Source organism: Botrytis deweyae, assembly GCF_014898535.1.
Source record: "Botrytis deweyae strain B1 chromosome Unknown BDEW_020, whole genome shotgun sequence".
NCBI classification, from domain to species: Eukaryota; Fungi; Ascomycota; class Leotiomycetes; order Helotiales; family Sclerotiniaceae; genus Botrytis; species Botrytis deweyae.
In genome coordinates, this window is record NW_024066227.1 from 67,823 (window position 1) to 82,565 (window position 14,743).

At 43.7% G+C, this 14,743-nt stretch overlaps 5 protein-coding genes across 5 annotated transcripts; 4 read left to right on the forward strand and 1 right to left on the reverse strand.

The window, feature by feature from the left end:
• The first annotated feature begins 1,894 nt into the window (after nucleotides 1–1,894).
• On the forward strand, nucleotides 1,895–5,304 carry EAE98_007958 (uncharacterized protein). The gene is made up of 4 exons (XM_038955581.1): nucleotides 1,895–2,180; nucleotides 2,381–2,611; nucleotides 2,727–3,093; nucleotides 3,172–5,304. Exons 1-4 carry the CDS (start codon nucleotides 2,044–2,046, stop codon nucleotides 5,185–5,187), a joined length of 2,751 nt encoding a protein of 916 aa, XP_038807875.1. The 5' UTR covers nucleotides 1,895–2,043; the 3' UTR covers nucleotides 5,188–5,304.
• A 1,609-nt stretch (nucleotides 5,305–6,913) lies between these two features.
• EAE98_007959 (uncharacterized protein) lies at nucleotides 6,914–7,913 on the forward strand (the record flags this gene model as incomplete). The annotated part of the gene is made up of 3 exons (XM_038955582.1): nucleotides 6,914–7,091; nucleotides 7,148–7,363; nucleotides 7,417–7,913. The coding sequence occupies 3 exons, from the start codon at nucleotides 6,914–6,916 to the stop codon at nucleotides 7,911–7,913; spliced, it is 891 nt and encodes a 296-aa protein (XP_038807876.1).
• A 1,015-nt stretch (nucleotides 7,914–8,928) lies between these two features.
• Nucleotides 8,929–11,158, forward strand: EAE98_007960 (uncharacterized protein; the record flags this gene model as incomplete). Its single annotated transcript, XM_038955583.1, has 5 exons — nucleotides 8,929–9,071; nucleotides 9,148–9,878; nucleotides 9,938–10,064; nucleotides 10,110–10,271; nucleotides 10,321–11,158. 5 exons carry the CDS (start codon nucleotides 8,929–8,931, stop codon nucleotides 11,156–11,158), a joined length of 2,001 nt encoding a protein of 666 aa, XP_038807877.1.
• A 57-nt stretch (nucleotides 11,159–11,215) lies between these two features.
• On the reverse strand, nucleotides 11,216–12,965 carry EAE98_007961 (uncharacterized protein; the record flags this gene model as incomplete). The annotated part of the gene is made up of 3 exons (XM_038955584.1): nucleotides 11,216–11,419; nucleotides 11,479–12,434; nucleotides 12,494–12,965. 3 exons carry the CDS (start codon nucleotides 12,963–12,965, stop codon nucleotides 11,216–11,218), a joined length of 1,632 nt encoding a protein of 543 aa, XP_038807878.1.
• A 491-nt stretch (nucleotides 12,966–13,456) lies between these two features.
• On the forward strand, nucleotides 13,457–14,537 carry EAE98_007962 (uncharacterized protein; the record flags this gene model as incomplete). Its single annotated transcript, XM_038955585.1, has 3 exons — nucleotides 13,457–13,641; nucleotides 13,701–14,143; nucleotides 14,197–14,537. 3 exons carry the CDS (start codon nucleotides 13,457–13,459, stop codon nucleotides 14,535–14,537), a joined length of 969 nt encoding a protein of 322 aa, XP_038807879.1.
• Between the last annotated feature and the right edge of the window lie 206 nt (nucleotides 14,538–14,743).

Genomic DNA, 14,743 nt, shown 5'->3' on the forward strand with positions numbered 1-14,743 from the left:
TGGCTTTGTTGCATGTCTGAATTTCGACGGGCTTGAAATTGGTGAGACCAGATGAGTGTGAATATTAGTTTGGGTGGAGGTCAGATGACAGGCATTGTTATATGGAAGTTAGGTATTGGGGTGGACAACTTGACTTGGAAATTTAGAAAGCTATTGATTTAGCATGCGTCGCCAATGCACCCTTAGGCAATAGCTAGGTTCTTCTAATCTTCATCAACTTCCTAGGATGAATTCGCGGCGAATGCCTAGACTGTTTTTGTCATCTGCTCTTTGCATCATTGCTACCGTTTTTCGCTGACACTTTAATTTCGTGTTATTTAATCTTGTTTCACAACTATATCTAATTTCTGTGCGAGTGTTACACATATCTTCAAGAAATCATCGCGAAAATAGATTGAAAGTTCATGCGCCACTGACTTGACATGAACTCCTATTGTCTCTCTATTTTATATCTTCTAGGCTCTACATTGGCATTGACAGAACTAACGGGTAAGTAAGGCCATCATATACATCCCCATCTCATGCGGAGTGATAACTATGTACTCGAACTCTTGGATTCGCACACGGTATCCCCCAAAGGTATGGCTTTTGAGCCTAATACTCTGTGTTCACTGGTATTATCGCAGGTCATTTTCACTGGCACCTCCCATTTACGCGATGCTCGAGTCAACGAATCTCTGACATCATAAAGACTCACTGTTCCTTTAGTGTCCTTCTCATGGGTATTGATTGCAAACTTCAACTTTGAAGTAACGCTCTCTGCAGAATCAGCTTGCTGAAGATATCCCAAACTTCTGAAAAGATAAGCTGCCAACATCCGCTGACATACAGCCTTGGGCGCATTTTTCAACAACTGCACATTTTTCAAATCATCTCATCACAGCTGGACTCTGCGATCGATCTCTTTATTCCTATTGTGCCCCAATTGGGTGCTGTTTTCTCGTATTTTACTTGTTGCTAGTAGTCATCGATATCACTACTTGATAATCTTTCGTTGGAAGTAAATGTACTTCCTTGTGGGTTCGTGTTTCGTCCACCACATTGGACTACACTCCCCTCGACTTAAACCATATACCAAGCAGCTGATTGTTTGAAAGGCTGTTTGTTAATTTTCCCTCATTCGAGATGAGACCTACGAATGCCATCTCGAGCAAGGAGCTCCCGGAGCTGTCCAGAAATTCTTTGATAAGCAATTAAACTTTAAAAGCTTTCTTCCAGTGTATATGCATTAAAAGTGGATTTTGTGATGCATTGGAGGTATTTATTTTCGTCGGGCAGGTTCACGCTATTCACATGGCCAAAGTATAGACTTTCGGAGGCACCACTGTGAAAGATTTCCTCAAAATGAGTTTGCAAGTAATAATTCATATTTGTTGAGGCCGAGTAGGTTCATTGCAATGGACAGGCTTAGATGAATAGAACTTCCCGACTAGACGAACGGATTCTCACATCATTTGAGTTTTTCAATTCCAGTCTCACAAAAGCTTTAAAGTCATCAATAATTGTCGGGATATCGATCATGTGATCAAAGAGGACACTGTATTAGCTAGCGTGGCGCTAGCACTTCACTATATTAAATACTAGCTTCCCATAGATAATAATGATCAAGAACGAATACAACCATAATAGACCAAAGTACTTACACTTATCAACCAAGTTGATACCAACAATAACATACACTGATCTGAATGTTCTTCGTTTGACATACAATTCGTTTTCTGGATAGATACCATCCAATCATATCAAGATAAATATAGATATGGCTTCTATGCATAGCCACAACGCCAAGGAATCCTTTCTTGTTACCTACCTAGGTAGCTGGGCTTACATTTCAGCCCCAGTCTAGTTTACACTCCCCTCATCACCATTAACTTGTGGAGCGAGCCTGATTAAAAATTCAACCTCTTTTGTTTCCCGTCTTTTCTTATTCTTGCGCTCATCCAACTTTCCACCTCCCCGCTCTTCGTTCCGCTCCGCTTGCTCACTTCGCCTAAACTATTTCCTGTATAGTGCAATCCCGCCCCACTCAGTGTCTCTAGGCCAATGAGCTGCAATATGAATCCCTCTGTTCTCGTCACTCTCTGGTTCATACAGCTCCCCCTCGGAGCCTACACTACCTATATCGACATCAGCTATTTCCTAGCCCTTTCGTTACGCCAACATGTAATGCCACTGCCTTTGTATGTTTCATTTTGTCTCCAAATACATATTTATCAAGTCCCATGGTGATAACATGTTCTAATTCTCACCTCACTTATTCCACTTTTTTCAGTCTATGATCCCCCTCAATTATACCACCTACACACTCCGAACTCAATCCCTTATTAGTCTCTCTAATCACCGCCATCTTCCTCACGTTCCCCACTGATAATTCTTTTAGTGGTTCCCGCATAGTCCCTGTCACGTCTCTCATTGGCTTTATTCTCCTCCTCTGCGAACCGTATTTCCACTTCATATCCGTCAACCGCCTGAGGCCTTCTTACTATTCCCTATCCAATCTCTTCCGAGTCATTCATGTGACTTTTCGTTTATCAGTTATTTTTGGCACTTTACGAAGCGATCGAAGGTACCGTTATGCATACTTTGCATGGGCACGACTGATAATTTTGCTGTATGTATTCATCTTGCTATTGCTAAATGATCCCACAAACAAATATGATAATCGCCCCCCTCCCGTCCCTCTAATTGTAATGCCATATCAGAATGCTGATATATATGTATAAAAGATTTTCATACTGCACAGCATTAGCGTACGGCTCATGGACCTGGTATCTGCTGTGGCGAAATCGTCGTGATAGCAATGACAACGTTAACGAGGATGATGATGAGAGTTATATTGAACCCGGAATGAATCTTGTACCGCGCAAGATTCTCAGTCCATCTAATCTCACCTCCCGGAACAATTTTATTATTAAAACAATGCTTTGGATTCATGCGCCGCTTCACGTGATATCAAATGATCCTAGCTCCAACTTCGAGGAAAGAAGGGTCTGGGGGAAGTTGGCGGTGATAGTCGTTTGGGGATCGAAAGTTCTTGGAGTTGGTTATATGCTTTTAAAAAGTTTCATTGGGACGCCCGCCCTTCTATCCCTAGTGCGTATATCCAGTCTCCGTTCTTTTGCCAGAAGTCAGACTGTGTGAGTGAGTCTGCCAAGCTAACTGATCTCAAAGATCCCTTTACACCCACGATTTCCTGGTGAACTCTCAATTCAAATCACACAAAACGCCCGCAGTAAGTGGATCTACAACAGACCAAAACTAGGACGCCATGACCAAGTAAAAGCACCTTTGCAAGGCCGACAGCCTTTTCTTGCTTCATTACGAGAACGCCCACTACCTACAGATATCACCCACTTTGACGAAGAAGCTAATCACTCTACCGATATCATGAGTCTTCACAGCATCGCTGATTACAGCGAAGTTCCCACCCATCATCCATCTACATCGCTCAACACAAGCGACGTTCCGGACCGACAACTCGGCCCCTCTTACCTCTGTTTCTTGGACCCTTCCTCATCTACCGGCTACACCACTCGTCACGTATCTACTTGGGCTCAATCACATGGAAACAGTTACCCTAATTACATATTCATATCTTATACCCGCCTTCAATTCTATACCATCATTTCCGGAGATCCCAGTTTGCCATCTTCTATTAATGCTCAACGACAGGCTGCCGCGGAGCAGGACATGGGAATGCTTATCCAGTTCGCGATACGTGCTACGAAGACCGCAGGTATTGATGCTTTTTGGATAGATTATGAGTGTATACGTCCCGAAGAAGATGAAGATCCGGACAGAAGTATAGGAGAAGTATATCGAATATGTGATATCGTACGGGCATGTCACTCAATGGCTATAGTTGTTGGACCACGATTTAACTTTACCAATTACACTCATGATGCCATGGAGGGGGATTCAGATGATCTTTCAAATACAAAAACACAGTGGCTACGAGACTGGGGAAGTCGTCTCTGGACTGTTCCCGAAGCTCTCCTGTGTCCAGGCGAACACCGCATTTCGATTTACATACCTGGTACCGCTGAGCCCGAGTTAGTCGCAAAACGGAATCTTCCAGGTCGTGTTTGGGATGATGCTATTGCCTTACGCCAGTTGATTGATCACTATGAATCTTCAATTCATCTCACGAAGTTGGAGTTGATTTCCATTGCCCTTGAATGTCTCAAGCGGCGCCAAACGGAGAAACGCATGGCCGGCGACGTAGCATATGCTCTGCAGGGATTACTTCGTCAACGTCCTCGAGTTCTTCAATCCGATAGTGATTTCCAGGCTTTTGCAAGACTTTCTCTTGCCAACGATAGTGATATGCTTCTTGAACGACTTCTCTGCCTCAAATTGAAGGATAATCGGGCACCATGGCATGAGATGCAAGATGTTTGGGGAGCAAAATTATGGGATATCACGCCGATTTGTCAGATTTCTGAAGTGGTGGAGAACAATACTGTGATATTAGGGGATGCGAAAGGTGCGATGGTAAATTGGGAGTTTCTTGAAGCAATTGATTATGAGGCTACACGTCCACAAAGATTTGGTTGGGGACTGCTGAGAATATGTTCGTATTTCAGTATGGTGTTTATGGTTTCTGTGGTGGTGATGTCTCCTCTCTGGTCTCAAAGATCTGGCAGAAGGTTCGATATATTTTTCTCGAACTTCTGGAAGGTAGCTTTGGGTGTGTTCGTGGCGAATGCCATTATAGTACCGTGGGTAGTCCGATACCTTTACAAGAGTCCCGAAGTCCATCAAGCGCAGGCTAGACTGTATGGCGTAGCTGGGCATCCAAATTTGGGGAGGGTGGAAGAGCTGATGTTTGGATCTGATCAAGGTCGCTTACAGTGGATGGAAGGAGGGGATAATGTGGCTGATCATCCCGACGGTGACGAATATAGCTATGAAAGCGGACTGAGATCGTTCACACTTATAGATACATGCACACTATCAGCGTTTCAATTCGAAGCCGAGCTTCCGCCATCAGTAGTATTGGCAGGTGCGCGCGCTCGTGGACTAGTACGGATGCTTTTGTGTTCTTACGATGCAAACACGGCGACATTGTATAAAGAGGCGGTTGTGCGGATGGAAACTGTCGTACTTGACCGGATGCCAAAATTGAATCGGGTGCGGTTTGCTTTGAAGCCGACGAGGGATGATGTGATAGCAGATAGTAGATAATGTAGACGCAAAATGCCGGCTTCGAATTCTTCACTTTGTCTTGCCTAGATTTGTCTGGAAATAAAGATCTGTGTAGCACTAGTTGAATATAAATGATACTCTTGCTTTCGCGAAATACATAATGTTTGACAAACGATTGTTATCATATATAGCAGTCAAACAAAACTCTGGCACTTGTACTAAATATTAGGAACATCAAAGCTGTTGTAGTAGATCTTACACTCCCCCAAAAGAAGGGACATAATCCACTGCTATAAGCTGAAGCAAAACAACAATGATTATCGGGTCGTCGACTCGGGAGCCTTAAGAACTATGTTAATGAATAGGACAACTCGACCTCAGACAATCGACATTTTGAGGCTGCTGAATCTAGTGAAGTGCCACTTTTTGTTGTTCGAATATAGAGCAATCATTTCAATCTGTATGGTGGAATACTAGGATTGTCGACCGAGTATTCCGAGTCAGTACAAAGGAAATTTTATCGAGGGCAATGAGGCTCTCTGCTGTATTTATTACCTTTGTTATGATTGACCCGTACCTGCATTGCATAGCCGCGTTATACGGACTTCCTTTGTGTTTGAGTTTTCAACTGAGCAGTCTTGGACTATTTTAATAGAATATATCTGTGAAATGTACATTCTAGTTCAACAGTAAATGGTTTATGTTCGCTCCTTTAGCTCAGTGGTAGAGCGGAAGATTGCAGTTTCGCACAATTATCTTCAGGTCAATCGTTCGAACCGGTTAGGGAGCTTCAATTGCTCCAATGTGACATGCCCATTATTTTTACAATTTTTTTCCCATCGAGTATGGTCTTTTTTGCCCAACACTCTTCTTTTTTTTTTTTTGAAAAAAAAAAAAGATCCTGTTCTCATCGTTCTGTACTTGAATGATTCACGAAGCTTAGTCAGCCAGTCAAGTGGACACAGCCTTCGGAAGTTCGGAATAGTGTTAGCTTCTGAGTCTCTTAGCTAAACACGTGGAGATCCGGAGATAATCATCTGATAAGTGGAAGCGAGATAACCCCTTCATCTCTCCACTCTCACCGCATCACCAAGCAAAATTCACATCAACAAAGAACATCAAACGTGATTCTTATCCTCGTACCAATTAGAGTTTCTAGATGCTTAAACACATCTAGTAATCACAGTAATAAGGTCAGACTCTCGGCTTGAAGTTCGCCGTGCGACCGCTGGTGGGTACTGGCATTGATGGTAGGAAAGATGGTTGTTTAACCACATCATCGGAGCAATATCTTCTTCCGGAAGGCCCTTCTTCAAAGTCAAGGATTACACCGCGGTATCCTACAGGCTACAGCTCTAATATACGGAGAGATGCCGGTACTCTACAAGATACAAGCTCACAAGCTTTGTTCCCCTCTTGTCCATCTAAACTATACTCGATCTAATCACGAACTCCTTACATTTTTTCACGTGCGTATGGAAAAATAATTGCTTGGCCTCACAGAAGGTGAAAAGTGACAGGTACCGTGCGTGGATCACATTCTTGTAATCTCCGCAATTCCACTTCACAAGGTACCAAGTCGACCCCGCTTTTTTGAGGTGAGGTGAATGGACAATTGCGTTTCTCTTCTGTGAGTTTGTGTATATAATGGTTTGATTAACCCGGCGATAGGAGGTTACAGAAGCTCTTCTCGCTGTCGCTTTCTAGGTCTCCAAGTCAATCTTTGAAACTGTACACTCTTCAGTTCTGCACCGAGCCATCAATCATGCGTTTCGCAACTGCATCTTTAGCATTGCTTCCAGCTGTTGCCCAGGCAGTTAACATTGTTTCTGCAAACGATGATGGCTGGGCCGAGATTAATATCAGAACTCTGTACAATTCTCTGACCAGTGCGGGACATGATGTTCTCGTATCTGCCCCTGCAGAGAACAAGAGTGGTGCAGGTATGAAAGATAGCCTCCTTCAGCATTCTAAGGAATAAATCTAATTATTAGAAAAGGTTCTCTAACTGGTACACCTACTGTCCTCACTGAGGCATGCGAATTTAATTCCTGTCCAAGCGGGAGTCCAGCAGTAGGCTATAATAGCTCAGCTCCTCAATTCAACTACGTCAACTCTTACCCTGCGACTGCAATGGAGTATGGCATCGAAACGTTGGCCCCAGGATACTTTGGAGGTGCCCCCGACCTTGCTGTCACTGGACCAAACGTCGGAGGTATGTATTTGGCTGCAATGGAGGTTGACAAAATGAAGACTAATGACTGATAGTCAACACTGGTGTTATATCTTTCGTCTCTGGTACTGTTGGAGCAGCGATTGAGGCCGTATCGCTCGGTGTACCAGCAATTGCCTTCAGTGGAGCCGAAGGATCCGCAACGGCCTGGAATGTTGCAGCACCCGCCTATGCCACTATCTATGGCGAATTAGGTGCAATAGTAGTCGATGCTATCGTTGCTTCCGGTACCCCATATCTCCCAGACGAAACGTTCTTAAATGTCAACTTTCCTGAAACTACCGATTGCACATCGGCGTCTGACTTCAGCTTCGTTCTTTCCAGAATTTACACTGCAGTTCCATTGGTTAGTGGTACTGATGTCGTAACTTGCAACAATGGAGGTAGACTCCCTACTGAGACCAAAGTTGTTGGAACCGATGGATGCTATGTCAGTATCAGTCTTGGTGGAACAAACAAGAGGGATAGTAGTGCTGCCAACCAAGCAGTCGTTTTGAGCAAGCTCTCTAGTATTCTTACATGCTTACCTTGATTGAGAGGGACATTAGCCCAACATCATGGGCGGGGAATTCGAGAAGACGTTTCATCTGGATTCATTAAAACAGATATCCAAATTCAAAGTCATACCGAATCAAACTCCCGTTTTGTAAGCTGTACCGGGCGCGAAAGTGAATACCCTGTTAGTGGGCGTGAAATATTTCAAAGAGAATGGTACCTGATCATTTGCAACTATTGTGTCCAATCTGTACCACTCATGATCCACGTTAGACCAATGACTCTTCGTCGAAGCTAGAAGGTCTCTCCATAAACCTGTGCACGTAAAAATCGGCAAAAAATGCGTAATGATCAAAGTTCTCAGTACAATGAAATACCATTGACAAGTCGCACCCTAGTAATAAGATGGAATTTTTGCAGGCCGGATAGTGTTTGTAGCCGTAACTATTCTTCTATCCTCGGTTATAAAATTCGAACGATGCTGAGCTTTCATCCCAACCATAGTATGGAGGACTTTGCAGGATGTGATCCTGGAGTCTTCGTTGGCTAACATGTTGGTTAAAATATCTTAGTGCTTTGGCTTGCCACTGTACGGAGGCTTGTGGAGATCGCAATGTATGAACCGCGACTTCGTTGGAGGGCCAAACTGCAGGTCGTTCAAAATGGATACCAAAGACGATGGACAATTGTAGATGCGAGGTTGACTGATTAGTTAATTTTGTATGTGATGTCGTTTGATCTATACACCACTGTCTCTGCGTGGGTACGCACATTCCATGTTTCAAAATGGTAAAAAGAATGGTCGTGCATTTCGAAAGAGATCACACAAAAGACCAGGTACGACATATGAGAATTGGTCAGGTCACGTGTTGTGTTAATATTATCTTATCTAATCATCATGTGGGCCAGTGTACAACTTCAATCACAAACAATCAAACTGTAGGCCACTTGACTTGCAGATTTTGAACCTGATAACTTTGAATTCTGTCCGTAGATGGACTATCTGTTCGATTCCACTTCAAATCTTCTGATCTCCCCCTCGAACGTCTCGCATGGATCACGCCAAAAGAATCGACCTTGCCTGTGTTGAATGCCGACGAAGGAAGCGCAAATGCGACGGGAGAAACCCACAATGTTCTTCATGCCAGGCTCAAGAAAGGGAGTGTGTTTACGACAAAGAGCGAAGCAATCGAAAGTGAGGATGAACTTTGATCTCTACTTTCTAGTACTGTCAAAGTAGAGTTAGAGCTTGCTAATCTATTTCCGCTCAGACGCAAGAGAGACCCAGAAGAGGTTGAACAACTCGAAGAACAAATTGAGATCCTTCTACAAAGGGTAAAAGAGTTAGAGAATGAAGCTTCTTCTGGTAACCCTACGCGCAATGCTACTCTAGGATCAACATCTTCGCCCACAAGGCCAGGTATGGATGGGCTTTCTGGAGCTCCTTCTAACCAAGAAACACGATCGGCTTCTGCAGTCGACGAGGTAGGAAATCTGATGTGGAAGCTTAAGATAGATAGCAACGGAGACACTTCATTTATTGGCCCGTCGTCTAACCTCCAGTTTATATCTGCTGCTCAAGAATCCAGAAGTGACAGCCAGCTTCAAAGCAATCCGAGAATCACGGCATCTGATATGCCTTCGTTAGACCAGTGTCTTGCGGATAAGGCGTTACAACAGGAGCTCTTTGATGTCTTTAACTCTGTTTTGAACCCAAACAATCAATTTCTTGATCCGTTTTTTCTCAACAACTTCGATGTTCTTTCTACTGGAGCTGACTTGGATGAGATATTGCTACGAACTGCAATGTTTGCTCTTGCAGCTTGTTTTTCCGCGAGAGAAAATGCTACTCATATCGGCGATATGTTTTACAAGAGTGCTGAGAATATTGTCCAGCAGTGTTGTCGAAGCTGTCCATCGCTTGTTACCGTTCGGGCGTTGGCAATGCTGTGCTGGCGGGATCTCACCTTAGACAATGAAAATACGGCCTGGATGTATAATTGTTAGTCTCATTGAAAGTCCTAAGAGCATTGATCATTAACCAGTATCTTCTCTTAATAGGTATGGGCGCAGCTCTAACAACACAACTTGGCTTGCATGTGGTGAATCTGCAGAATATCGCAGGTATCTCACCTGAAAGCAAAGACTCGCGTATCCGAACATTCTGGCTTTGGTTTCGGATCGACCGGTAAGCTTGGCAAATATATTTATGGATATCGACTAATTTTCAAAGAATTGCTACATTCAGCTTAGGAAGACAATGCTGTATACCATGGACTCGTGTCAGAACTCCATGGTTGGAGAGTATTCTAACATCATCAGCGACGCTCCCAGAGCTCGTTTTCAATTACGAGTGTCAGCTTCTTTTTTTATTCGACAAATATATGGATCAAATGTATGGTCAGCTAGGTATAGCATCCAATTTTCATTGCTAATAGCTTTAGTTACTCATTCCAGTTCCATGAATTGGACAACCAAAGCCGCAATAAACTTTTATTCGATGCCCGCGAAGCCTTATGTACCTTCTATAATGAAATGAATAGACAGCTATCGAGCGAACGGAACGGACAGTCTAGCACCACTATCAGTCTTCGAATGACATATCACATGTGCCTCATATTGGTGCAGCGACCCCTATTGCGCGAAGACTCCAATGGTGCTCTTTACCGCATGGCTGTGCAATCATCAAACTCTTCAGCTGTCGCTATCACGAATTTGCTCCGAGACTATCGAAAAGCCGGATATCTCCGAACCGCTCCTTTTGTCGTAGTACACCATGTTCTTACCGCAGCCATTATGCATCTGCTTAGTGTAACCTCCTCGAATGGTTCTTTGCGTAAGCGATCAATTACTCGATTCCGAGAGTGTATAGAAGCGCTAGGAGAAATGAAGTATGCTTGGAAGCGATTGCGAAAGGCCATCGCGTTGCTTCAAGAACTTGCGCATAGATGGTCTGTAGTATTTGCATTGCCAATGCGACTAAGCTATCCTCTGCCCGCGCACTCCCAAAATGATATTTCAAGCGAGCATAAAGATCAATCATCGATGGAATACCAAATCACAGCCTCTTCGGAAACACACAACAAAGACGACAATTTTGCAAATTCCTACTCGGCCGACAAGCTCGAAAATCTTCCTTTGAAGGACGATCTTCCTGAAGCAGAAATTAAGGAAGGTAGAGGTTTTGCAAATTCTGACTTCACGCTGGGAATTTATGAGATGGGCGACCCGTTTCAGTTAAACGATATGAATTGGTTATTTCCTCCTTTAGATCAACCTTAAACAACTGTTTCTCTATCTTTACGAGTGGATACCTCGCTCTTCTCCAACACGAAGACCTCATTTAGGTCCAGAGAAAGTCAACGCAGTTGTTGTATCCGCCCATGATCGTATCCTCTTTCCAAATGTATACATTGGGACTGTCGTCAGCATGATACCTAAAGTCAACGCCGTAAAAGTTGAGAAAAATACAAGAGGGCCGGCTGTAGTATAATAATCGTTAAATACGAACGTGAGACCGAAAGCAAAGGCGCTTTTAATAATCTAAAATAAATGTTAGACAATTGCTTCCTCATCTTGTCTTCAAAGAAACGATAGCTTACCATAGCAAGACCAAAGGCTTCACCGGATCGTTGGCCGCATACATCGTTGGTGTATGCAACAACGCCGGTGCACCCAGCACCAACCGCAAAATTTAAAATCGCCATAAAAACACCGCACGTGACTGGCGAGAGGCCTTTATCAATGGCAGCTGCAAGACCAAATCCACCAACAGCCATGGCAATAAATGCCGGTATAATGATAAGAAGACGAAACTCTGGCTCATACATACCACGATTGCGTAGTGCCAGATATCCGACTATCTTGTCGCAAGCCCACCCCGCTGTGAGTGTTCCTATTGTGGATCCAATCAAAGGTGCGATTCCTGCAAGGTTTCCGACTGCGGTTGTGCTCATGCTATATGGTTCTGCTCCAAAGATTTGAGAGACCACAGTGCCGATTAGAATGATCCATGTAAAAACCACCGACCACATTAGACATCCCCAAAGGACTGCTGGGTGTGCTAAGAGGATAATTGGATCTACACAAAGCTTGAAGACACGACTTTGGTCGCGAAACTTTACAGCGCCAAACCCAAAATGATATTTCCAACTGGATACTTGAGAATACCTCTCAACATCTAAGCTTTTGACCTCATGATTTGGTGAGCTTATGATCGATGCTGGTTGTTCTGATTTGTCTTTTGGGGGAGTTGAGTTATCACCGGAGATATCGACTTCAACGGAGTTATCTAAGGCTACATTGCGGTAGAAAGTCGTCTCGGGGAAGCAGACGAGGGTTGCTGCCAGAATCACAACCCAAAGAATTGCTAGAAGCCAGAAGCTCCAGTGCCAGGACAGATTGGAGATGACATATCCACTCACAATCGGTGTGAGATTGTTTGAAATCATGACGCTGAAATTCCAAAGTCCAATACGTCTCCCTCGCTCGTGCACAAAGAATACATCCGTGATTGAAGCGGTACCTGCCATCGCAAAAAAGCCGCCCATTCCAAGACCTACGATGATAAGTCGATAGTGCTCAAATTGTTCCAGAAAGATCTTTACTAGAACTCACCTTGTATTGCGCGCGCCCCCAATAGGGAATTGTATGAACTTGCTGCGCCAGCCCAGCAACATCCAGCCACAATAATAATCGTCGTTACAAGATACACCATTCGCTTTCCGTATACTTCGGCTATACAGGGACAAAGGTATGCGCTCACACCAAGAGTCATGATCAAACTCCCATTCAGAAGAGCCATATCAGTCAGTTGCACATCGAGCAATATGGCGACCGTAGTAAAACCAGGCACAAGAACTGGCCCTAGTGACCCGGCTGCACATGCCCCGAAGACAATAGTCCCGAAGAGGAGTTCTTTCTTATATCGAGGCCATTTCAATGGATCTAATGGCGAGTCGGATGGCTTGGGGACAAGGATGAGTCGCGTCTCGATTCCGTCTGGATCTGATGCACTGCGCAAATTCTCTAGGAGATTCGTTCCAGATGGGATTGTGCTTGACACTGGCTCCAGAATTCCGAAAGCCATTTCGATTTTACTTTGAAGAATAGATGTGGCGATTTGCTCACTAAGGAAGCTGTTTCGATTTTCTTCTAAATATGAAGATAATGAAAAAGACTGGATACATGTTTCTAGAGCAAACCATTGCGGCTTCTTATATCTTAAATCCATTTCAGTCTATCTAGACTTTTGGTATCTAATACATGCCATTAGTTTCATCTAATCAAGTGGCTTGATTGATGTGATCTTAGTCTTATCAGACAATCAGGCGGCTCAAACATGCCGCCGTGATAGCTTCATGTCACGGCATTATCCGAGGTTCAGCCGATCTACAACTAACCAACCAACTCGTCAGAGTCACCAATAAGTAACCATGAGGTAATATCTTCATATCTTTTACAATTCAGCATTTGCCCCCGAGAAAAGATAAATAGCGAACTATTCATCTTTCCTGGAAGTTTTTGTATTCACAGAAATAACACAACTTTGCGGGACAACTCAGCTACAATTCAGCAACAATGACCCAAACACCGATACCACCCAGATATGTACGAGTCGCAGTAACACAATTTGAACCTGTTTGGCTCGACTTGCAAAAGACAGTTGATAAAACATGTCTTCTTATCAAAGAAGCGTCTGTAAATGAAGCACAGCTGGTATCATTCCCAGAATGCTGGATACCAGGGTATCCATCATGGATATGGTAGCAGTTCCTTCACTCATAGATTTTTAGTTCCCGCTAACGATGAATACTTCTTCAAGGACTCGAAGTGTTGATTTTGATCTCTCTACTACCTATATCAAGAACTCATTACGCATCGATTCAACCGAGATGGGTCGCATATGTGCAGCAGCGAAAGAAGGCAATATATCAGTCGTGTTAGGTTTTAGCGAGAATTGGAATCACTCTCTTTACATTTCTCAAGCAATAATCGATCATGAAGGCATCATACAAGTGAAACGTCGAAAGCTTAAGGCTACACATATGGAGAGAACTGTATTTGGCGAGGCATCGGGATCATCGTTGACGAACGTAGTTGATCTCGCTGGCATTGGACGAGTGGGAGCTTTAGCTTGCTGGGAACATGCACTTCCTCTACTCAGATACCACAGTTATAGCCAGCGCGAAAGTATTCACGTCTCCCAGTGGCCACCAATATGGGAACATAGTGGAGGACCTGATCTTTGGTCCATGTCCAGAGACGGTATGTGTTTATATTACCATTTGGAGATGATTAAGTTAATGGAGTTTCTTTAGGAAGCCGAACTCTTTCGCAGGCATATGCCATAGAGTCACAATCATTCGTCTTGCATACTACAGCAGTGCTAAGTCAGGACGGAATCGATAGAATGGATACTAGTAATGGTCTTGTTATGAACATGCCTGGTGGAGGCACTTCTGCCATTTTCGGCCCAGATGGACGAAAATTGTCCCAAGATTTGCCAGATACAGTTGAGGGTTTCTTATATGCAGATCTCGATCTAGATGAAATTTTGAAATCGAGGAGTTTCTTGGATGTTTGTGGTCATTATAGTCGACCTGATTTGCTGAATATAAGGGTTAACGACATAGAAAGGGTTTTGGCCGACAGTGCGTAAAGTTACTTGATAGACGATGGATAATATTTCATTCCTTTCCTTCTAAGCTGTCTCTGAAAAAAACATAAGTGCCTTCCTACGAACTTCGGTGTACCCAATTTCACAACTTCAAATTCGCATGATTGTCTCAATCGACAAGAAGCATGCCGCCTCGTACTAGTTTTTCAATCACAAAGTCAGTTTGATCGCTACTGGCAGCCGCGGGT